Source organism: Phalangium opilio, unplaced genomic scaffold (assembly GCF_054372755.1).
Source record: "Phalangium opilio isolate 3A_F unplaced genomic scaffold, DU_Popi_V2 ptg000082l_1, whole genome shotgun sequence".
Lineage (NCBI taxonomy): Eukaryota > Metazoa > Arthropoda > Arachnida > Opiliones > Phalangiidae > Phalangium > Phalangium opilio.
The window spans coordinates 13,094,757-13,116,432 of NW_028324189.1; the positions used below are offsets into that span (position 1 = coordinate 13,094,757).

Genomic DNA, 21,676 nt, shown 5'->3' on the forward strand with positions numbered 1-21,676 from the left:
TTTTACAAGGTCGTGGTCGCGGTCGACTCAATGTTAAGATTAGACGTGAATTATTATAATTCGTTGCAGGGTGAGGGTTTATTTACGCGGACAGTTTTATAGGGTCATTGAGACGAATCGGTGAATGGGATCCATGGTCGTAAGCTCTAAATAATTGGTCGTTACGTTGACTACTATTTGTTACGCTCCCTACCATTATTGGTTCCCCATTGAAGTTACTGTATTATTACTATATGTCACCTAAAGGGGTGTTAGAAGTCCCTCCCTCTCTTTTGGGGGTTTTGGATCTTCTTGAGAGTGTGATGCAGAGACGGCAATGGTTCAACCTCATTGTATTTCTCGATACTAACTGTTGCCAACTCCGTTTTTAACGTCGAAAGGGTCTATAGCATTCGTCATAAGTTTAAAAGATATGTTCCATAAGTATGACTTCGTAATGCTACTGAAAGACTTACAGCTCGAGCTAGTTCGAGAACGACAAGCGAGAATTGAAGTACTACACTCGGTTACTTTTGCAGTTTTCGTCTGTACTAAGCCTTTGACAGCGCCTCACCAGGCGTCGCTTTACGAGACTCTATGACAAGGTCCAGTTTGTAACCAGTGACAAACTTATGGAACATATCTTATAAACTTATGATTCATCCTTCGGCCTTCGCGTGTTTTTAGGGTGCATTTTCGAAAGTTATAATTTAAAAACGCGATTTACTCAATGGATCAGTTTTGTTGAAGATAAGTTTCCGGTGTATTTCAACCACACATAATGACCTTCTCAATTCAATTTTGGGAAACGCTAGGCCTAATTTGTTGTTGCTCACACTTCAAAGAACGAAATGGCAATCTCCGGTCATACTTTCAAACAGTAATCTAATCCGATTTGCCAAAGACTTTTCCCTTCTTCCGTTCAACCATTAAAACAATCTACACGTTGTAGTCGCGGTTAAGGGAACTTTGGACAGAATAGAAATCTTCCGAGGCAAAAAAAATCACAAGAAAAGGACTTAAAAAAGTCGTTGAGTTGGTTGGTGGTAGCTGTAATCGAGCGAGGTAATCCATAAAAGACTAGTGTTCCCTCCCCAACACATCTTAGTGTGATGTTTAGCCGCGCTAATACTCTTTGCCAGAGAAGATAGTTTTGGTCCCTAGGAGATGGTGGAAAACGTCAGGGATATTGTTGTACCAAGCAAAGGCGGTTGGGATGAACAGAAATCATGGGTCCGAGCGACAAGTGGCACCTGTTAGTTCCCATGGTCATTCTCATACCGTCCTTTTGATTCTATATACGACTTTACACTCCCCCTTTTATCGCTGGGTGAGACTGAGATGTGTCCTAGCCAGTAGCTACTAGAGCTTGCTTGTAGATACGTCGACCTGACCGCGACAATCCCTACCTACCCTATAAATAGCCGCGATGGTCCGGCTAAGATGGTCAGACTACGACTAAAGTTGACTATGAGAAGGTGCCAATCTTTTGTTTGAGAAGCAGTTTTTTTTTACTGAGACAACGAGTTTGACCTATGACACCCAGAGGTATGGGATTTTTATTTCATTCAAATGTTAAATATATTTAATGACGTGTTGGTAAAACAAAGGTCAGGGAGGTGTCAACCAACTGGGAGGCGCGTTTGCCAATGGAAAACCCCTCCCACTTCATGTCCGTTTGCGAATTTTAGAGCTTGCCTTTTACGGATACAGACCTTGTGACATATCCAGGCAGTTACTGGTGTCCCATGGTTGCGTTAGTAAAATTCTGGCTAGGTTCACCGAAACTGGTTCGATTTTACCAGGGGCAATAGGTATCGTACGCGAAAAAAAAATTGTTGTTTTTTGTCAAATTGATTGATTTGGACTTGGAATTATTGAAGGGGGAAGCAAACCTCGAGTTTCAACCCCCTTAGTGATTAGTAAAATTCGGCAGTACAAGGAAGATAATGGTTCAATCTTCGCTTGGGAAATTCGAGACCGTTTATTGCGAGAGGGAGTATGCGGTCCTGATTGCTTGCCTAGTGTATCTAGTATTAATCGCATCTTGAGAAGGACTTTGGGACGAAGTCGAATTCGAAACGGCGAGACAAACACGTCAACCGAAGATGGTTCAACTCTTTTAGATAGGGATGACACCGATGAAGATTTGACGCTCGAAGATGAAAAACCGAAAAAGACTTTTTTGATTAGAGATATTCTAGGGATATTTGACGATAAGTGAACTTAAAGGGCAAGTATCAAGGAACTTTTTAAATCAAATCTTTTGACCTAGGGGTATTTTTCTCTTTAAAAGCGCGAGAATTATGTTCTTTCCCCTTATAATTACGTAAGGGGTCACGCGTCAGTTTCAAACGATTTAAATGAGACTTGCCCTTTAACATACTCGAGTGTTTATAATAAACTTTAAACATTTGTACACACTCAGTCTTTACTTAAACAGTACATTATACTCAGTTTTAAAATCATTAATTTTAAATGACATAAATTATTTATTTATCCATGAGTTCACTTAGGGAGGGTAGACTCCACGTCATGCTGTGGAATTTCCTTGATGGTGACTGTAAGAAACGTGTCATTAAAAATTTAATTAATATATAAAATTAGACTCCTAATAATTAAGTCAAGTATATTCAAAAACTGTCCGTGAATTTCTTATGGCGTGTTTCCAAAAAATTGACCGGGGAAAAAAGAATTCAAAAAAAGCTTAGCCACATTCAAAAAGACTATGTAACATTGAATTTACAAAAATACGACGCAAAAAAACGTACAACTGCACCACACTCTTCGCCAGGTACCAAACCACACTCTAGCTTACTGTCTTTAGCTTCTAATGGTTGAGAATCGTTTATTTGCTGCTCGTAAGCACCCTCGGGATCAACCTTATTATTCTGAAGCCCCAAATTAGAATAATGACCAATGATACGAGAGTATGCCTAGAACAACAGTCGCCTGCGGAATTAGGCTTAACACTTACCGGGTTCATGTCCGCTTTACCAGAGCCGCATACGGAGTTCTTGAAGTGCTTCGAACAAGCCACGAAAGGAACCACGTAGTAAATACCCTGAAAAGAAAGTTAGATGTCCATCGAAATTATCATGGCGCGTCAAAATAAATTAAGAAAATAGATGAAGTATGACACTCTGTCCCTTCTTAATACTTTAGTTATGTAACATGATTCTTCCCAGGCTCATGCACCTTTTTGTTCGCTCGTCAAACTTCAGATGGACATCGTACTATAACTGTTTGGTACCAAATCCTCATCAATCAACCCGCAAACCTTGATTGTCTTGACGACGTGGGACAAAAATCCACAAGCACGCCTTGGCAAATAGTTAAGCGCTAATAGAGTAATGATGAGAGAACTATTTATCGCGTGTATGATTCGGTTTAGTTCTGATGTTGGGAAGAATCACGTTACATTTACCCTCCCGCTTTGTGATTGGTACACTTCTCTTGAAAAGAAGTATTATATACTTCTGGTATCACGGAAGTCTTTTCTTACCAAAGCCGCGTTCATTATGCTGAAAATGGGGTAAAAATGTTTCATAGTGTCATAAGGATAGTCCATATCCACTAGTCCGAGCAAACCGAACATCCAAGTGACCACAAAAATGAATGAAACCAAACACAATGCCTTAGTGCAAGAACTGGAACATTATAAAACATTTTTAAAATTTATTAAAAATAGAAGAATATCAAGTTTTCATAATTTACCTCAATTCAAAAACAATCAATTTACGTTTAATCACGGGTGATTTCGTGTTAAATAGAGTTAGGATCGAAAGTAATATCGCCAGCTAAAGTATGACAAAATTAACGTTATCATCTACGATATTAAACTTTTAAGTATATTAATCATGATTACTTACAATTCCGAATGCCATAACGGGGACCACAAACGACAGCCTCTGCGCTTTAGCCGGACCCACGAAACATCTGACAAAAAAAAAGTGTCATTTAGGCGAATTATTCCATTTTGTGTTCGTAAATTAATACCAACCGTTTGTCCAAACCGTAGTCAGGATACATGCCGATGACAGCTCCCAGTATAATTAAAGGGAAACCTGTTAATTTATAGTTCAATTAGTTCAGATTTCGTTGATTAAATCGTATCGTGTTAGTGTACATACCCCAGCCTAATGGTAAATAACAAAATAATCTACCACCCACAACGCCTGAGACAATGGCGCAAAACAAAGAGTGCGAGTCCATGCATAGAAAGAATGATACAGCCAAGAAGAAGTATTGTATGAATCCTGATAGAACTCGACAACCGTACTGGAATCATTCGTAAAATTATCGAGCAAACTTATTAGGAATACGTTGGGAAAAAATAGAAGCGACACTGGAAATCCCTCTCAAACGTATAAGGATGATACATGAAGTAGTTTGGGTGAGTACTCTAGTAAACTGACGACGCTTGGGCCATAGCCTGGTCTCTAGTCTGCTATCACGAACTTTCTTGTGGCGTCACTACCAGACTTAGAAATAAGGATAATTTTTAAACTAGTCCTTGGGACCAGTGACCCCCCCTAGTGCCCCAAAATAATTAACTGGTCTCCGGACTGGTCCCAGCCTTTGTTCTCCAATAGATTTGCAATTAATAAACTGGTCCCGAGGACCAGTAACCCCCACTTCTTGAATTAAAAAACTAGTCCAAGCAATTAATAAACTGGTTTTGGACCAGTGGACGTGTGCTATTTCTAAGTCTGGTTCTGGCAGCCATATTGGTGGGTATCAGCTTCCTTCTGCATTCAACCCACCAGTATGGCCATGAAAATTGTCTCGCGAATATTAGCATATTAGCTCCTCCCCCAACCGAAAGCTCCCTATTGGAAGTCGTCAACTCAGGCCATACAATTTAGACTACCAATATTGACGTCACATCCCCATAGCTCCTCCCCTTTCAGTACCACTCTCTACTAGTATCATCGCAACACCATAAAGATTCCCTGTGTCGCTTTTATGTTTTCTTCAAGTTTCATTAATTCTAACTGGGTCTTCTTTAACAAATTCGCTGGAAAATATTGATATTAAACCTCCCAAAGCCGCCAGTGACGTATTGAAACGAATAGCGTGAAACTGTTCGTGTAAAGTTCTGGAAAATTAAGGTAATTACTGGTTTGAAATTAATATAATTATAATTACAATCTTACTGTTTGATCGCGATGGCCAACATGTAAAATAATAATAACAATCCGGATATGAAATAGCAAATCCATCGGACTATTTTAATCCAATCTTCCTCCGGTGCTATTGTCTAGTTAATTTATATTAAATTAAATTTAATTGAAGCACAAAATTGTACTTGTAAAAGGGTACGTAGTTACAGCTGGTTTTAGTAATTTGGCCAAAATTGTAAAGGTCCCCAATTGGTTGCAAATGCAAGTACTATGTTCTTCTGTGGAATTTTCCATCGAACAACCTTCCGTGTTCCATCCTCCCTTAAAATCTTGTCTATCTCATAGAGAGTTAAATTAATTATAATTATAATAGTAATTAAGGGTTAATTTAAAGCTAATTACTCTTCCAGGTAAAGATTATCGTCCCACCATACGCAGTATCGTTGTACAATCTTTTACACATAAAAAATAATGTTTTAGATGTTTAAATACAAAGTTTAAAGAAAAAAGGCCTAAAATTTTGAAGGCCTTTTTTATTGGATAATAGCGATAGACCTACGTCAGCAGTGTAGATCAAAATATCTTCAGCTAGCAAACGACGTCTTTTCGGTATTGAAATCGCTCTCTAAATTTAGTAACTTGTTATATTATATTTGCTTTAGTGTTTGAAATTTAAATAAGTTGTCGCAGGCGTACTTTCTGCGTGTGTTCAAGATAATACAAGACAGGATCTTCCTTAAGAACCAGAAAATTGTAGTCGGGGGTAACGTCAAATACAACTACGCGACTGTCCAAGAACACCAGAGATGTGTCTACGCCTCTACATTTTTAATCACAAAGGTAAGTTAATTTTACTAAGGGTATGCCTAAATTTACCTACGTTATAACGTTTTGAAGAGGGGCAAATGTGTGCAGGGTGTTGTATAATGACATGATCAGTTGAGTTTCGGTTGCTATATACATGAAGAAATATGCCGTTAGGTCGCGTCGTAAGGTGTTTGTTAGTCAATGAAGTTTACCTTTATCTCTGTCACCGAATACTCTACTTGGAACTCTTATGTAATCTGACAAGCCATTCCATTTAGTTTGGAGTTTGCGCAGTTTCAGATTTCGTTCATATTCGGGGAAGTAAATGTACGGATCATATTCTCTTTTAAGTCGACCCACTGTACTTTTAATCGCGACTGAAGCTGTAAGAATTAAATTTAGTTAGTTTAAAACGTAAAAAGAGACCCGTCCTAAAATTATTTAACTTACCAACGTTCTGAGAAATTTTCGTGTTGATTATAGTTTTATTGTTAAAGGTGGTCTGTTGCAGTTTTTGTAGTGACCAACGGTTAATGACTTGGACTAGCTTGACTGATCCACTTTCAGTCTGATTTTTAATTACTTTTAAAAACAATATCTCTAGCCTAATAATTTAAGGGGTGGGAAACTGAGTTAAACGTACCCTTTGAATTTTCTTCCATTTGTACTTCGTTTTAGCATCAAATATATTGCTTACTACGTCTTGAATGCTCTGTGATTGTGAGATACACGACGTATTGGTTTTTGTAGTAGTTCAATACTGGAATCATGTACTTACGTAAAACGTGTTCAGATTTTGCAAACTGATGTTTTTCATGCTCCCGATGGTGTCGGAGGTTTGACGTATGACCTGATTGACTATACTAGCCATATTTTTTAAGTCTTTCACCAATCTCCTATTTTCTCTGTCTTGACTTTCATCTTCGCCCGATTCGCCATCGCCGGCTGACCCTACCCCGTTGGGCCCCGCGCCTCCTAAGACCCCTGTCCCTCCCCTGAGTTTCCTGCCCGCGATATTCATGGAAATATTGGCTAGGAGACCAATTGATTGATTGTATAAGTTCAGATCGTTCAAGTTGAGGTTTTTCTACATGAAAATTAGGCTTTCTTTGTTGGTGTTAAGGGAATATCTCGGATATGTCTATCATCGCGAAACGTACCACATTCGCTAGCAAGTCTTCGGTATTAGTTTCGCATCGCAAGGCGTGCGTCTCTGGATTACAATTTTTATCTTTATCTGTAAAAATTATGGGTTCAAGTTTATCTCCTAGGTTTTTCTAAATTAGAGTAATTTTAAGTATAATTACCATAAGATCCCATGAAGAATCTTATTTCTTTGTCGGGAAGGTAACGCGTCCACAAAGCAAACTCGTCAAATTCACCTGAAAAACCCCTGGTTTTATTTAAGAAAAACCCAGCCCGTATGGTTTTATTGGCTTTTTTATGTTTAGTCAGTTTTGATGAGGGGTTTTATTAAGTGGGTTGTCTGGTGGGTAAAAACCCAATAAAACCCATGGTCGTTTTTGAATTCTAACCCTGAACATAATCCCCAAAACTTCCGTCATCCAGTCTTCGGCAACCTATGGTCAATTGAGATTCAGTTTCTGGTACAACGACAACGCCGTTAGGTTGTTTAGCTTCAGGAAAGCGAACGTAGCCAACGGGTTGACCATTGATGAACATCTGAGATAAATAATTTTGTGTTCGAATCCTGGTATTCAAATGCGTTAAATAAATTACGTATTACATGGAGGCCTTCCTTAACGTGCCATCTTAACCCTATGTTAGTCCAGGCATTATTGGGAGCCGTATTCGGTACAACTAAATTCCACGTATCAAGACCAGTTGATACCAAAGCGTGTAGGTAAAATCCTTCATGGTAAAATGCTGTACCAGCAGTTCCTTGCATATCTCCTCCTGCGAACATTACCCTCAATTCAGAATTTCACACGCTTTTGATGTCAAAAACAGTATAGGTATACTTGCCGGTGCTAATGATGTACCGTCTATTGACTTCATTTTTATCAAATGAAATCTTTAACCAAATGCTCATGGATAAGCCTTCAGGACACGAAATTGGATCTCTGAGGCAAGCGTATTTTTGTTGGTCAACTTCCGGAAACTGTAAACAAGCTTTTCCGTTCTTTTTCCGTTTATTTAAGTCTACCCCATCTCCAAAACCCAAGGGACCGTTTGAAACTAGTCCTGAGCAGCAATCGTCTACGGGAAGGCCACCTTGAGCCAAATCTCCAATGTGTATGTCCGTTGTAGTGTTGTAACTTGTGTCTTTATTGTTAGTGGCCGATTAGGGTACAGAATTTAGGTATTGTTAACGCTGTTCAACTTTACCATTGAAGTTTCCTGGTATTATGGGTTTGAATGTTGGTCTAGGTGTCGACGGTGTGGTCACTCTCGTTGTTGCTTCGGTACTGGCAATAGTTGTTGTTGGTTGTGTCGACTGAGTACTTATTGTGCTTGGTATCGTGATTATGGTAGTGCTGCTAAGAGTGGTCGTAGTTGGTACCGTAGTTGTGCTGATGGCTGTTGTAGTGTTGATATCCGTAGTTTCCTTTTCAGTGATCAGATACGTCGTAGTTTCGTATGTAGAGTCGGCCAAGATAGTTGTGATACCATATGTACTTGATTGCGTAGTTGAAGTTACAGTCGTTGTAGTTGGTAATGCAGTTGTGGGTTTAGGAGTAGTTGTGGTTGTTGTAGTAGTAGTAGCTTTGGGGGTTGTAGTTCGCAGCGTCGTAGTTTTGATGGTAGTTGTCTTTTTTGGTTTTTTGTATCTCGTAGTTTCGGATACCAATGTTGTAGTTTCAGCTGTAATTGTTAATTAATCCAAGTCTTTTTCGATACTAGTAATTCATTATTAAAAATACAGAGAAATTTAAATTGAGGATAAAAAATTTGTAGTACATTACCATTTTGTAGTTGGGAAGGCTAAACTGCCATTTGACTATAGTTTTGGTAGTGTTTGGATAAAATGGGGTTATTTTAGGGAAGGTTGGATTCAAACACTCGCACATTCATTCAAATAAGTACAGCAACAAAGAACACAACTTCAATTTATTCCAAATTACTAATACATGGATTATAAATAAATTTAAATAAAAATACAATTACATTTCAAAATAATTAAAACGAAATTACTTTATATAAAAAACGAGCTCAATGAACTTGAAGGTCTGACTCTTTCTTTGCTATACGTTATAACGATTAAGTTATAAGTTCTTAAGGGGAAACCGGACACCGCAGTGACCGCAACAGGGATTGACCACCTTCTGAGGTAAAAAGTGAAAGGAAATCTCAGTCTGTCGTTCTGTTTTAGTTGCGTGAAGAGGAGGTTAAATTAGGTTGCTATGGAGATCGCGTATAATCACTTTGAAACGCCCTCGGACACATTTTTTATGCCTAGCTGTGACCAACGCACTGTGAATTCACTAATAACTAATGGTAGATTCCATAAAGTGGGTGGGTTATGTATAATAGGCCCTATATCGTGACTTTTGGTTTTCAAAATGAAAGAGAAAAAAATAAAATATGCTATCTTTTGGCCAATATTAAATGAATTTTAGTTTCTTTATTTTATTTGTTTGCAAGTATTTTTAGTTTTTGCAAGTATTTAATAATAATAATAAAATTATGGAATTTATTATCTAACTTTTATATTATAGTTTAAAAATATTTTTGAGAACTTTATGTACACACCGAAGTGCAGCAGGGTAAACATTTCTACAGGGGCCCAAAGGATTTGCACCTTCTGTTCCTGGTATACATTGATCGGTTGGTGGCTCGTCTTATCCATCTCCAATGTGGCGCAACGTTGCCGGCTGTGGGGAACGGGGAGGCGATTATCATCTCCTGCGTCCTGTACGCTGATGATATCGTTCTCTTCGCGAACTCCCCCCGCGACATGCAAGCCCTCCTGGACGCCTGCAGTTCCTTTGCCTTGGAGACAGGCCTTCGGTTTAGCCGTGAAAAGTCTAACTCTATGGCTTTCTGTCGACTGGTCCAGCACCCCGGCTACGTTCTTCAAGGCTTCCGGGTCCCAGAGGTGGACGAATACGCTTATCTGGGGGTAGTGCTAACCAATGTCGGCAACTACCTGTCCAAGGCCGCCAACGTGCTCGCACAGAAGTGTAACCGCCTCCGCTGGTCCGTCCGCAACCTTGCGGAAGGGTCCTACAATAAATACTCCGTCGGTCGAACCTTATGGAAATCCGTTGCAGTCCCGGCCCTCACTCATGGAAATGAGGTACTTTGTTACCCCAAATCAGTGTGTGATACCTTGGAGCGTACCCAATCGATGGTTGGCAAAACGGCACTAAACGCGGGTTCGATGGCGGCTTACGCGGCAATCCAAGGGGAAATGGGCTGGAGCTCCATGGAGGCCAGAGAAGCTCGTTCCAAACTCAGGTACCTCGGCCGCCTAAAGTTCCTCCCCCAGGACAGATTGGCCAAACAAGTGTACGAGTCCATTCGTGCTAACGGTCTAGAGACCGCATGGACTTTCCGCGTCGCGGCGTTGGATAGAAAATATGGGGTCGGCACCGCTAGGGGTGAAGCAACATCCTATGCTACCTGGGCCAGCCAAGTCGACGGGGAAACAACCGAGCACGCTGAACGGACGTGGCGCTCCGCAATCTCCGCCAAGCAAAGCCTACGGCACTACGGGGCTAAAGCGCTTCCCTCCGTGGAGGCCTGCTATGATGGCTCTCACGGAGGAGGCCTCCTTTTCCAGGCACGGACGGGGTCCCTGCTTACGGGTGTCCGCCGCGCCGACTTCGGCGATTACCAGCGCACCTGTCGCCTCTGTGGTCTCCAGGACGAAGATGTCTTTCACGTCTTAATGGCGTGTCCAGAGACATGTGCCTCCCCCGCGACTTCCGATTGGCGACATGTCAATCGTGGTAGCCCGTTGGAAGTTGTCCTCGGTCTGGAGGGCTCCGTGTGGGACCACGACGCCGTTCGGGCCATCCTCACGACCTGGTGGACCAAAAATGAAGCCTGGCGACGCGCCCACCCTGACTCGTCCATACCACATTATCTGGACCGATAGGTCTCAAGACTTCCGTCCCCCGCTGCCACCACAAACATTTGCGCATTTTGTTGGACTTTTTAACTTCTGCTGCGCTCCCCCAATTGTAGGGAGCCGCCCTGTTTCAAAAGGGCGTACCATTGTACGGCGAACAATTAAACCTGTAAACCTGTAAACCTGTAACCTGAGTTATTTGCCCCTTGTATGTTGGCTTTTTCCGAATATATTTTATTTTATATTTTTCATATTGTAAATTGTGCTATAGACAATTATCAACTGCTAAAATTATTATAATACGGGTTTTAATTAAGCCATAGGAACTTTATGATAATTAGTGCTCAAGTTTATTTTCAACTTTTATTTTATTATTTACGTTTTCTATAGAGTCAGGTGGGTGCACGATATTAGCCAATAAGAAGGCTTAAAGTTCTATTGCATCACTTACTACCTTCTTTCATAATTTCTTATTCCACGAGCAGTTGGGGCTGTTATTTATCATATATTTTCGTATTTTCATAAAATATTCTAAGTTTATGCCACATTTAAATGTATTTACATATGGGTGTATAGCCTCTAAGTTATTTTTTAGACGTTTTTAATACCACGTGATTTATTATCCCGACTTATTTTTAGGTCTTATGGTCCGAGTTTTAAGTTCCGCTCTAGAGGATATAAACACCATTAAGAGGACAATAAAATATAACATTGCCAGTACTCTCTCTAAAAGTATAGGAAGTCCGATGTCACAACACTGACCATTCTACAAGCACTTTAAATTGCAGCAAGATTGATTATAGCGCTCTCTTTTCTAATTATATTAATACTAGGGTTTGTAAAACCGCAGAATACAGGAGCAACAGACCGTAAAACCACTTAGCATATTGGAATACGTTTTGGTTTCTACCTTAAATTTGGTTGTCTAATATAGTTTACACACATGGAGGATTCATACCATTTGCAACAGGAGGTTGGGCTACTTGGTGGACAGAGTGCAGTATCAAGTAGCCTCGCCTCCTGGTGTAAATGTATCAATGTTCCTAGTCTGAAAAGTATGTATATTAAGGGTTCCGCGGTGAAGCTAAATTTCCGCAGCCCTGGCGGAATTTCCGAGAACTAAAACCAAGGAAGATGGAGATAGGGAAGTTTGGTCAGTATAGGAATCTCTCTTCACGAAATGTAGCAGGTCACATGACTTATATTCGGCGTTAGTTTGAACTGCGGAGTCTCGGTTGGAAACCAGTAGTGCCGCCTATCCTCAGCACGATGCGCGAGAAAAGTGCGCACATGCACATCCAAGCCGAAAACGGGATTTTTGGGCGACTGGAGTTATAGCGTTCCACGAAACTTCCCTATCTCCATCTTCCTTGCTAAAACGAAGATTGTTCTTTAGGTAGATAATGCAAGCCACCTTTGGAGCCCTATAAAAAATAGGCCTCAAATAAATTATACTGTTTTTAGGCCTATTTTTTGAAAAGTAATTATAAACAATCATAAAATTGTAAAAAATTTATTTATTTAGTGACTATATATAAACATAGCATACTTAAATTAATAAGCATCAGTGATATTTTTAACAAATAATTTCAACACTAAAAGTGAAAATTTAAATAATATATTACAATTCATAATTTATTTAACTTATAAATACATATGTAATATTTAGGCCCGTTTTTTACTGCTTGAAAAGGTAGGAGTTTCCTCAGGCGCAATAGAAGTAGAGTTGTTTCCACTATGAATGAATAGCAAACCCACGATAATGAGTCCCGTTCCAGACCACCACATAACTGATAAGGTTTCTTTGAAGAGAACTTGTCCATAAATTGCCTGAAAAATCAGTGAAAAACTGGTTATTTTTAGGTTCTGCTAGTTTTGCAGCATAGATTATGTAGTTACAGCAAAGAAAAAATTTGCAGCTGTATTAGTAACAGTTGCTTCTAGAGTAGATTTGCAAAGATGCAAAGATTTGGTAAAGATTGTCCACATAATGGTGTTGCAAAGAATCATTAAAAAGAAGAAAACTACTCGAAATGTCATGAGAAACTGCAATAATTAATATTTGTCAAACTCTCCTTGTCCAAATTATTGTAATGTTTAGTTACTTACGCGCAAACAAGTGTTGTGCAATTGCTCAGCTTGCTCCATCATAGCTCCATGATCAGTGGGTTTGACATTCATGTTTTCATCTACAGAAACCTCAAAGTAGTAAAACGACATTAATGTTTTGCAGGTTAGCAATGCTTCGCTCGATGTCATGGAAAATTTTCCGCATAAGGACGCTGACGCGGCTAAAAAGCCGGAGGTTAATGCGAAAAACATCCCTTGAACATGGGTGTCCTTTTCTTTAATTGGCAGGTTGTCATTAGATTGAACATGATGTCGATCATTGTGACTGGTTTGACTAAACCTTGGATTATGTAATTGAGATTTTGGCTTATGATGCCTTTGCCGGTGATCTACCATTATTATTAGATAATAATTTTACAAGTTTTATTGTTTACATTAACCTGAATCTAATTATAAAGCAAAATCCCTAAGACTTGGTACTCTGAACTGTCACTTTAAAAACAGCAGCCGATCGAAACCAGTTTCCAAATTCGTGATAGAGGTGAACTGAATTGAACTTTCTTATAGATGTAGTTCGTTTAGTGCATTAATTAATTATCCAGGTTTTATAAGACCAGTAGAGCTGATACTTTGCACTGAACAGTCTAATATGAATGCGGTAGCGTTCTGTGCAGTAATCAATATAACCGGGTTTTAAAAGACCGGTGAAGCTAATATTTTGCACTGAACGCAACTAGCAAAGACCAATTGCCAGTAATCAGTCCTTGGCTCTTTGTTCTTTAGTCCGTACACCGACATTTAAAAATTTAAAACTGAGGGACAAAGAAAGGCGTGGTAGAGCGAGGCTGTATACGTAACCGCTAATCTCAGTTATTAGCGTTGTATTTAACTCTAACAATCAAAATAAGAATTATAATTATCATTAATTTCATTAAAGCGCAGATTTTGAAAACGGTAAGAGCTAAACAAAGGTGCCAGGGTTACTGTACGGCATGGAAGAGGGTAGATCGAGATCCGGCAGTATTAACATCGCCTCGGATTTTACAAAATGGCGTCAAGGAGTGTTTTTCAATGGGGTACCGGGGTTGAATTTGTTGGTGATACGGAAGACCAATGGCCGCTTTATACGTTTAAATGCTAAAAGCCCAGTATGTACGGTGTTCGCGAGTGCGTCGCTTTTGGGAAAACGGATATTCGAAAAGCTACTACAACGTAAACAAACTCTAACAACAAATGGGATTAAATCCGCTGTTGATATTGGATATGACGTTGGACGTCTTTGCCTACGATTGCGGCTTCGAAAAGCGGAAAGTAAGTGAATATATTTTGCTATTAATTGGATTGAATTTTCTCGTAATTTTAGTTGAAAAATTTAACTAAATTAAGCACGCGTTGGAGGGAAAAAACCAGGCCTAATCTCCTAGGCAAAAAAGGGATCCGATGTAAACAACAAAGATGGCCGCCTCCACTGGCTCTTCAACATCCGCTCCTCAGGAAGAGCGCAGTGATAGTCGGGTAGCCGAAAAACCTCATTCCTCAACATCCGCTCGTCAAGAAAAGCGCAATGATAGCCGGGTTGCCGAAAAACCTGATTCCTCAACATCCGCTCGTCAAGAAAAGCGCAATGATAGCCGGGTTGCCGAAAAACCTGATTCCTCAACATCCGCTCGTCAGGAAGAGCGCAGTGATAGTCGGGTAGCCGAAAAACCTGATTCCTCAACATCCGCTCGTCAAGAAAAGCGCAATGATAGCCGGGTTGCCGAAAAACCTGATTCCTCAACATCCGCTCGTCAAGAAAAGCGCAATGATAGTCGGGTTGCCGAAAAACCTGATTCCTCAACATCCTCTCATCAGGAAGAGCGCAATGATAGCCGGGTTGCCGAAAATCCGGATTCCTCAACTTCCTCTTATGAAGCTGTTAATTAGTGAATGGTAATTAATAAAGGATAGAACAAATTGAAAATTAACTTTGTTCCTTAAAATTATTTGTATTTTATCAATAAATGGCGTAAAATCGAGTCAAGTGTGTCTTTAATAGCTTAACAGGGTTGTCACAGTACCTGGAAAAGTCAAAGAAATTTAAAAATGGGCCCAAAAGGTCAGATTAAATTTAAAACACACTCCTTCAGCTTCCATTATAGAGTGCTGTCAGTTGTGACGTCAGATCCAAGGTTAAACGTCACGAGTCTGCCTTTAGCAATGGGCGGCCATGATAGTTACCGTTTTTTCTTTATGGGAAAACAGCATGGGTGACGTCACACTGGCGCTTCTGACAGCACTCTATAGCGCCATTCTGGCTTCGGTACTTGAAAAAGCCGCCGTAGCCGCTCATTGGCTAGTCGCTTGGCGCCTGCGCCTGCGCCTTGGCTTGATGAACTTTTGTTTTGTACAGTATTGGGAAAAAGGTAGTTTTTTGATAAATCAATGGATTTGGCGGGAATTTCAATGATCATATTTTTTTAAACATTTGGTAAAATTTTAATCTTTTGGCTTGGCGCATCCGATTTTTACCAACCAACCAGAAATGTTTCCTTCATAGTTTTGGTCCCCCAAATGGGACCTTTCTTATAGTTTAGTATTTAGTTCTTCTCAGGCAACACCTTCACAATGCTTACTTAAATTGTAGTGCGGCTGAAAACGTAAAACTTACGTCATTTTTGCTCTAAAAGGAGTTGCGGGAAATAACGACCGTCGGCGGGAAATTTTGGGTCGTCAGGCGGGAAATTGACAGTTTGAACATGGATGAAGGATGCGCGTGAGGAAATTTGTTTTCACTCTACAGGATAGGCAACTCCCTATCTCGAGCGACAGAATATTCTGTATACACTCTGTTACAACGTCGGTTGTCAGCACGCGTAAAGCTAGGTCTCTATGTAACGTAGCTTTGTACGTGCTGTCAAGAGACAAAAAACTTCAGGATCTTCAGGATTTAAAATATCCGCGAGTTTTTTAGCTCGAGTGCACGGACCTTTAGGCCTTAGTTTCAAATACGTGTGAAATTGCATACAGTCTACTACACGCATTTGAAACTAAGGCCTAGAGGTCCGTGCACTCGAGCTAAAAAACTCGCGGATATTTTAAATCCTGAAGATCCTGAAGTTTTTTGTCTCTTGACAGCACGTACAAAGCTACGTTACATAGAGAAATAGCTTTGCGCGTGCTGACAACCGACGTTGTAACAGAGTGTATACAGAATATTCTGTCGCTCGAGATAGGGAGTTGCCTATCCTGTAGAGTGAAAACAAATTTCCTCACGCGCATCCTTCATCCATGGTTTGAACATTGGCAACACCAAAGAGAGTATATTCTCTTTGGCAACTCTGATTAAAATGGCGGAATTCGTGCTCAGTGTTCGTGCTTATTGTAAAATGATTTTACATTTAATGAAATATCCCCATTGCGCAGTAAATGGTTTATTTCTCGCCGAGAAGAAAAAGAACAAAGAAGGCAGTTCTGGTACTGTAAATATAGTCGATAGCGTACCATTATTTCATTTAAATTTAGGTCTTGCACCTATGCTAGAGGCAGCTTTGTTGCAGGTTCGTTAAGCCTTGGTTACCTTTAATTAGCATTATTTTTGCGTAATTTTGAATATAGGTAATTGAATAAAAGCCATGGATTAATAATTTAAAGTATCTTTCTGGGTTTTAGGTTGATAGTTACTGCAAAACGAATGGTCTAGTCATTGCTGGCTACTACCAAGCCAATGAGAACTTTAAGGATTCCAAGTATGTCGAGTCATTGACCCCCTCCCCCTTTTCAGTTCTTAATTAGGATGTATTTAATTTAATGTTTGTACTTCCTGTTTTCTCCTAGTCCTGACTCTCTGGCGTTTAAAGTAGCTGAGAAAATTAGTGAAAACTTTGGTGAAAGCTGTTTAGTGATGGTAGACAATGAAAGGCTATCTGATACTTGTGATGATAAAGCCATTACTTTTTATCAACTTCAGGATAACAAATGGAAGCAGAGGAACACAAAGTAGGCAATATTTTTGATAATTTCTAGTCTTTATTCCCGATGGGAAGGGATTTGATTTTGAATTTTGTGGCGATATGTGGTTTTTAAGCCTGGGTGTTTTGCTGGCTTTATTTGGGATGTTTTAACTTTTTCTAAAGTAATGGTTGTTTTTACTGGTACTTTTAATTGCTACCAAACTATTCCTTATAAATTTGCACTTGAAACATTAGGTTAAATCCAGTAATTGTTGGTTGAATTTGTGCAGTACTCTTTGTTCCATTTATTCAGTGGTGTGCGAGTCCCGTTTTTTCGGTTTCGAGCCGAGTCCGAGTATCAAAACTAATTTCTTATCGAGTATCAAAAATACTTTCGAGTATCGAGTATTTAGGTCAAATTTTGGTTCTTTCGAATAATTATCGAGTCTCAAATATTGACTTGTCGAGTAGTAATTTTGTAAATTTCTTGAAAATAACGAAGATGTTCAATTACCTAATATCTAACTAGTTCAAAAAGATTGTTAGTGATCAATTAAACATTGAACAGGTGATTTTCAAAATAAATGATCATGAGCTAATCGTCTGCTATAGTTATAAGCCTCGTATTCGAGTATTTAAGATGTTAAAAAGCTACTCGAATCTTTCTCGAGCATCTCAAAGTGTTGTTATCGAGTATCGAGTCGAGTACTCGGCTCGATACTCGAACCGAGTACTCAAACTTAACGAGTACTCGCACACCCCTGCATTTATTCCCAAAAGCTTTCACTTAATTCTCCTTTGGCTGATGTTTTATATTTCATTCCATTTCCAAATCTATTAATTTTGATTTATGGCCATGAATGGTGTTATTTTTATTTTTGTATTCCATTTTTTCCAAAGATTTTTATTCCATTACTTCTGAGCGAGCTTGGTTTTGGCACTTTAGCTTTGTTGAATTGATATTCCGTCCATTTGAAGGAAGTAATGGATATTTTCCATTATATTTTATTACAGTATTAAATTTGACAAAGAGAAGATGGCTTTGGAAGTGACCTCAGCGTTGATACACTCTAAAGTTTATCGTAAATTAGTAGATTTTGATAATCACTTAGACAACATAACGGAGGATTGGAGTAATCAAAATATCAATAACCAAATTTCTCACTGCTTATAAAATAAAGATTGTATTAAATATTAATTTCCACATCTGCAATATATATTATATAATCCCCCCCATTCCATCTCTAATATACGCTCTGAGTATTTATTCAAGTTTATAAATTGAATTTATTAATAATAAAAAAGACCTATTCGTGATGAATTACGCATTTGTTTGCCTCTCATTCCAAAGAGATGTTATTTTCATGATACAGCTCATCTGAATAGTTTCTTTCAAAATTCAATTGTGTGGAGTACTTCAATATATTTTGCTCTACTGGATTAAAGCTAAGTTATTCTTTCATATCTACATGGGGTTTTCCAATCTGCTCTGTGAAGTTACAAATTTATAGTTTGACCATGGATAAAGAATGCGCGTGAGGAAATTAGTTTTCACGCTATAGGATATGCAACTCTCTATCTCGAACGACAGCTTATTCTGTATATACTCTATTACAACATCGGTTGTCAGCACGCGCAAAGCTAGGTTTCTATGTAACGTAGCTTTGTACGTGCTGTCAAGAGACTAGCTCGAGTGCACGGACCTCTAGGCCTTAATTTCAAATACGTAGGTATTTTCACACGTACTTGAAACTAAGGTCTAGAGGTCCATGCACTCGAGCTAAAAAACTCGCGGATATTTTAAATCCTGAAGATCCTGACGTTTTTAGTCTCTTGACAGCACGTACAAAGCTACGTTACATAGAAACCTAGGTTTGCGCGTGCTGACAACCGATGTTGTAACAGAGCATACACAGAATAAGCTGTCGTTCGAGATAGGGAGTTGCCGATCTTATAGCGTGAAAACAAATTTCCTCACGCGCATTCTTTATCCATGGTTTGACATTCAAAAGGTGGCTCTTATGGGGAATTTTATTTTATTAATAAGAATTTGTTCAATTCTTTCCCAATAACTTAAAGTATCTAGTTCATCATGCAGTTATGGCATTTTTACTGCCAATATTTCGCGCCATGTTCTATAGAATAGTGTCAGTACTTCCTATGCAAACGTCATACCCTTCTCCTCATCCCCTGTTACAAGAGCGCCTCTAGATGGAGGGATACACAGTCTACACCCCTCTCTAACACACTAGATTATAGCAGAAGGGGGTAATAGGAGAAGGATGACACTCTGTAACCTCTTAATGCTTTAGTCATGTAACGTCATTTTTCCCTGGCTCACCCTTTTAGTTTGCTTTCCCGCTCGTCAAACTAAAAATAGGCATCGCGCCGTAAGGTGAATTCTATAGTTGTTTGGCACTAAATCCCCAGCAATCATCCCACAAACCTCGTCTTGACGTGGGACAAAAATGCACAAGCGCGTCTTACCAAATATTTAAACGCTGATAAAGTAATGATGAGGGAACTATTTATCGTGTATGTGATACGGTTTAGTAACCTTGCTCTAAATGTTGGGAAGAGTGACGTTACACTTACCCCGCTTTGTGGTACACTTCTCTCCAAGAGCAGTATTATATACTTCTGATTATAGGCAATGTTTGGCGCCATTTTGTATTCTGTGGAAAATGCTCAATACATAGTTCTCAGAAAACATTGTTGACAGAGGTATTTATTTTTTTCAGAATAAAGCTCTATTCCACCTGTGGAGCATACATTATCTCACCATTTACCCTTATTCATATTTAGGCATATGCATTATACATCGTTTTTCAGGCTAGGATGATTGATACCATTTACACCAGGAGGCCAGGCTATTTGGCGGACAAAGTGCAGCCTTACCAAGTAGCCCTGCCTCCCGGTGTAAATGGCATCAGAAGGGGATAATAGAAGAAGGATGACACTCTGTATCCTCTTAATACTTTAGTTATGTAACGTCATTCTTCCCAGGATCACCCTTTTTGTTTGCTTTCCCGCTCATAAAACTTCAGATGGGCATCGCACCGTGGGGGTGAATTTTATAATTGTTTGGCACTAAATCCCCAGCAATCAACCCACAAACCTCGTCTTGGGGCGGGACAAAAATCCGCAAACGCGTTTTGCCCAATAGTTAAGCGCTAATAAAGAAATGATGAGGGAACTATTTATCGCGAATGTGATTCGGTTTAGTAACCTTGCTCCAAATATTCCGATGTTGGGAAGAATAACGTTACACTTACACCGCTTTGTGGTACACTTCTCTCGAAGAGAAGTATTATATACTTCTGATGGTATCAATCCTCCAAAGTCTGAAAAAACGATATATAATTGGTAATTGAAATAAACCAAGCAAAATTTTACGCAAATGAGCAACTTTATTGCGTAGTTAGTTAACATGGAGTTTGTTTTCAACACATGGTTATAATTTTTTTTTTGTTTTGCAGTCTTGTACAAAAATCGTTTATTTTTTTTTTTAAAGCACCAGTACAGCCCGTCATTGTCTAGCGAAATTTTATTATTATTTTCAAATATCCTCGTAACGTGCCAAAGCCTTTTTAAATATTCATTTTTAAACGTGATCCTTTTTCCAAAATATAAACACTGGTCGAACCATTATTTTTAACAATTCCCTTTTTTTTTATTAGGCCACTCTGTATCACTCGGTAATATCATTAATTTATCATTTGGATAAATTAAGTTTTGCATTTTTGCCCTGAATTTCAATAGCTTTTCCAGTCCCCGTATATTTTAAGGACATCACTCCTTCTATGAACTATTAATTAGTATTAATTTTAGTAGATTATTTTTACGGTTAATTTAGTAATTAGATTAGGGGGGTGGGGTTTGATGCTAGAAAGAGAGGTGGTGAGAATTTTGAGAGAGAAAATTTCGTAAGGCATGGATAAAGTGAAGAAGTATTTTAAAAGTGAAAAGTTATGTTGTTTTTTTGTCTTAGAATTTTTTTTAAATGATCTTTTAGAGTTTTTGAAGTTTATTTACAAAAAGCTACGAGGGTTGGAATTTAACTTTAATATTTAAATTACGAATAAATTAACAAAATAAATTAACGAAGTTACGTTTTGAAAATTTATGAAACTATATACACGGTTAGACTTTTAATTTAAAAGTCTTAATAACGTAATTAATTTTAAATTATGCTAATTTACATTGCATTATAAAGGGGCGCCTTTATTTAATTGTTCATTATAAAAAAAATAGCATACCAAACGTTAATTAAATAATTTATAAAACCTCTTTAATTTTATTGCTTCAGCGACGATTTAATTTTAATTAAGTTTAATTCCAACCTCGTATTTTTAAAGCTATACTTTTTAATTATTATTAAATTCGAATATCATTTTTAATCTACGAGAAGTTTGAAAATCGGATAAATTTGGGTTGACGTCTTATTAATCTCTATTTGAGTGAGAAGGGTTGGTTGAAAACTTTGTACAATTTATTTTTTTTTTCGTTTTTGTATCGTGGAAGGGTGAAAAAGAGTTAATTATTTACAATATTAATTAATTAATCCCACTATATAGCTTAAGCGGTGATTTTATAATAACAGTTTTAGGCGGTATTATTTATTTTAAATTATATTTAAAGTCAACATGCGAGCTGATAAATTCCTAGACTTAAAATAGAAATAATTTTTTTTTTTTGTCTTTTTCCGAAAGTTTTACAAACAA

At 38.6% G+C, this 21,676-nt stretch overlaps 6 protein-coding genes across 8 annotated transcripts; 3 read left to right on the forward strand and 3 right to left on the reverse strand.

Annotated features, from left to right (window-relative positions):
- The first annotated feature begins 630 nt into the window (after positions 1 to 630).
- LOC149651821 (paired box protein Pax-1-like) lies at positions 631 to 3,490 on the forward strand. Its single transcript, XM_089848900.1, has 3 exons — positions 631 to 1,527; positions 1,590 to 1,793; positions 1,863 to 3,490. The coding sequence occupies exons 1-3, from the start codon at positions 1,515 to 1,517 to the stop codon at positions 2,201 to 2,203; spliced, it is 558 nt and encodes a 185-aa protein (XP_089705026.1). The 5' UTR covers positions 631 to 1,514; the 3' UTR covers positions 2,204 to 3,490.
- LOC149651822 (adhesion G protein-coupled receptor B3-like) lies at positions 2,404 to 6,819 on the reverse strand. 2 transcript variants are annotated; one of them, XM_089848895.1, is made up of 19 exons: positions 6,691 to 6,819; positions 6,556 to 6,624; positions 6,363 to 6,480; positions 6,125 to 6,295; positions 5,986 to 6,058; positions 5,802 to 5,925; positions 5,665 to 5,730; positions 5,508 to 5,557; positions 5,313 to 5,439; positions 5,139 to 5,242; positions 4,978 to 5,080; positions 4,113 to 4,260; positions 3,983 to 4,046; positions 3,852 to 3,918; positions 3,697 to 3,779; positions 3,485 to 3,629; positions 2,957 to 3,043; positions 2,751 to 2,870; positions 2,426 to 2,540 (listed from the first exon to the last, which is right to left on the reverse strand). In XM_089848895.1, the coding sequence occupies exons 1-19, from the start codon at positions 6,781 to 6,783 to the stop codon at positions 2,472 to 2,474; spliced, it is 1,881 nt and encodes a 626-aa protein (XP_089705021.1). In that variant the 5' UTR covers positions 6,784 to 6,819; the 3' UTR covers positions 2,426 to 2,471. The 2 variants fall into 2 exon arrangements, with proteins under 2 accessions (XP_089705022.1, XP_089705021.1); XM_089848896.1 differs by lacking the exon at positions 2,751 to 2,870 and having other exon boundaries at positions 2,404 to 2,540.
- LOC149651823 (uncharacterized) lies at positions 6,789 to 7,931 on the reverse strand. The gene is made up of 7 exons (XM_089846975.1): positions 7,895 to 7,931; positions 7,660 to 7,829; positions 7,448 to 7,595; positions 7,220 to 7,294; positions 7,073 to 7,149; positions 6,868 to 6,999; positions 6,789 to 6,794 (listed from the first exon to the last, which is right to left on the reverse strand). The coding sequence occupies exons 1-7, from the start codon at positions 7,929 to 7,931 to the stop codon at positions 6,789 to 6,791; spliced, it is 645 nt and encodes a 214-aa protein (XP_089703101.1).
- A 4,516-nt stretch (positions 7,932 to 12,447) lies between these two features.
- Positions 12,448 to 13,643, reverse strand: LOC149651824 (uncharacterized). Of its 2 annotated transcripts, XM_089848897.1 has the most exons (3): positions 13,060 to 13,643; positions 12,850 to 12,996; positions 12,448 to 12,780 (listed from the first exon to the last, which is right to left on the reverse strand). In XM_089848897.1, the coding sequence occupies exons 1-3, from the start codon at positions 13,414 to 13,416 to the stop codon at positions 12,616 to 12,618; spliced, it is 669 nt and encodes a 222-aa protein (XP_089705023.1). In that variant the 5' UTR covers positions 13,417 to 13,643; the 3' UTR covers positions 12,448 to 12,615. The 2 variants fall into 2 exon arrangements, with proteins under 2 accessions (XP_089705023.1, XP_089705024.1); XM_089848898.1 differs by lacking the exon at positions 12,850 to 12,996.
- Positions 13,644 to 13,825: 182 nt separating this feature from the next.
- LOC149651825 (uncharacterized) lies at positions 13,826 to 15,038 on the forward strand. Its single transcript, XM_089848901.1, has 2 exons — positions 13,826 to 14,331; positions 14,407 to 15,038. The coding sequence occupies exon 2, from the start codon at positions 14,476 to 14,478 to the stop codon at positions 14,944 to 14,946; it is 471 nt and encodes a 156-aa protein (XP_089705027.1). The 5' UTR covers positions 13,826 to 14,331; positions 14,407 to 14,475; the 3' UTR covers positions 14,947 to 15,038.
- Positions 15,039 to 16,274: 1,236 nt separating this feature from the next.
- Positions 16,275 to 18,273, forward strand: EMC8-9 (ER membrane protein complex subunit 8/9). The gene is made up of 4 exons (XM_089848899.1): positions 16,275 to 16,559; positions 16,672 to 16,748; positions 16,837 to 16,998; positions 17,967 to 18,273. The coding sequence occupies exons 1-4, from the start codon at positions 16,350 to 16,352 to the stop codon at positions 18,124 to 18,126; spliced, it is 609 nt and encodes a 202-aa protein (XP_089705025.1). The 5' UTR covers positions 16,275 to 16,349; the 3' UTR covers positions 18,127 to 18,273.
- The last annotated feature ends 3,403 nt before the right edge of the window (positions 18,274 to 21,676 follow it).

Bases quoted from the DNA above. Each gene is read 5' to 3' on its own strand.
- LOC149651824 (XM_089848897.1), bottom strand. From the start codon at position 13,416: ATGGTAGATCACCGGCAAAGGCATCATAAGCCAAAATCTCAATTACAT. The intron at 12,997-13,059 runs GTAAGTAACTAA...TAATTATTGCAG, and splicing joins TGCACAACACTTGTTTGCGC to TTTCTCATGACATTTCGAGT. The intron at 12,781-12,849 runs GTAACTACATAA...CTGATTTTTCAG, and splicing joins CTGCAAATTTTTTCTTTGCT to GCAATTTATGGACAAGTTCT.
- EMC8-9 (XM_089848899.1), top strand. From the start codon at position 16,350: ATGGCGGAATTCGTGCTCAGTGTTCGTGCTTATTGTAAAATGATTTTA. The intron at 16,560-16,671 runs GTTCGTTAAGCC...TCTGGGTTTTAG, and splicing joins TAGAGGCAGCTTTGTTGCAG to GTTGATAGTTACTGCAAAAC. The intron at 16,749-16,836 runs GTATGTCGAGTC...GTTTTCTCCTAG, and splicing joins GAGAACTTTAAGGATTCCAA to TCCTGACTCTCTGGCGTTTA.
- LOC149651825 (XM_089848901.1), top strand. From the start codon at position 14,476: ATGGCCGCCTCCACTGGCTCTTCAACATCCGCTCCTCAGGAAGAGCGC.
- LOC149651821 (XM_089848900.1), top strand. The intron at 1,794-1,862 runs GTATCGTACGCG...GAATTATTGAAG, and splicing joins GATTTTACCAGGGGCAATAG to GGGGAAGCAAACCTCGAGTT.
- LOC149651823 (XM_089846975.1), bottom strand. From the start codon at position 7,931: ATGAAGTCAATAGACGGTACATCATTAGCACCGGCAA. The intron at 7,596-7,659 runs GTAATACGTAAT...TATTTATCTCAG, and splicing joins ACGTTAAGGAAGGCCTCCAT to ATGTTCATCAATGGTCAACC. The intron at 7,150-7,219 runs GTAATTATACTT...TAATTTTTACAG, and splicing joins ATTCTTCATGGGATCTTATG to ATAAAGATAAAAATTGTAAT.
- LOC149651822 (XM_089848895.1), bottom strand. From the start codon at position 6,783: ATGGCTAGTATAGTCAATCAGGTCATACGTCAAACCTCCGACACCATC. The intron at 6,059-6,124 runs GTAAACTTCATT...TCATGTATATAG, and splicing joins ATTCGGTGACAGAGATAAAG to CAACCGAAACTCAACTGATC. The intron at 4,047-4,112 runs GTATGTACACTA...ATAAATTAACAG, and splicing joins TTATTTACCATTAGGCTGGG to GTTTCCCTTTAATTATACTG.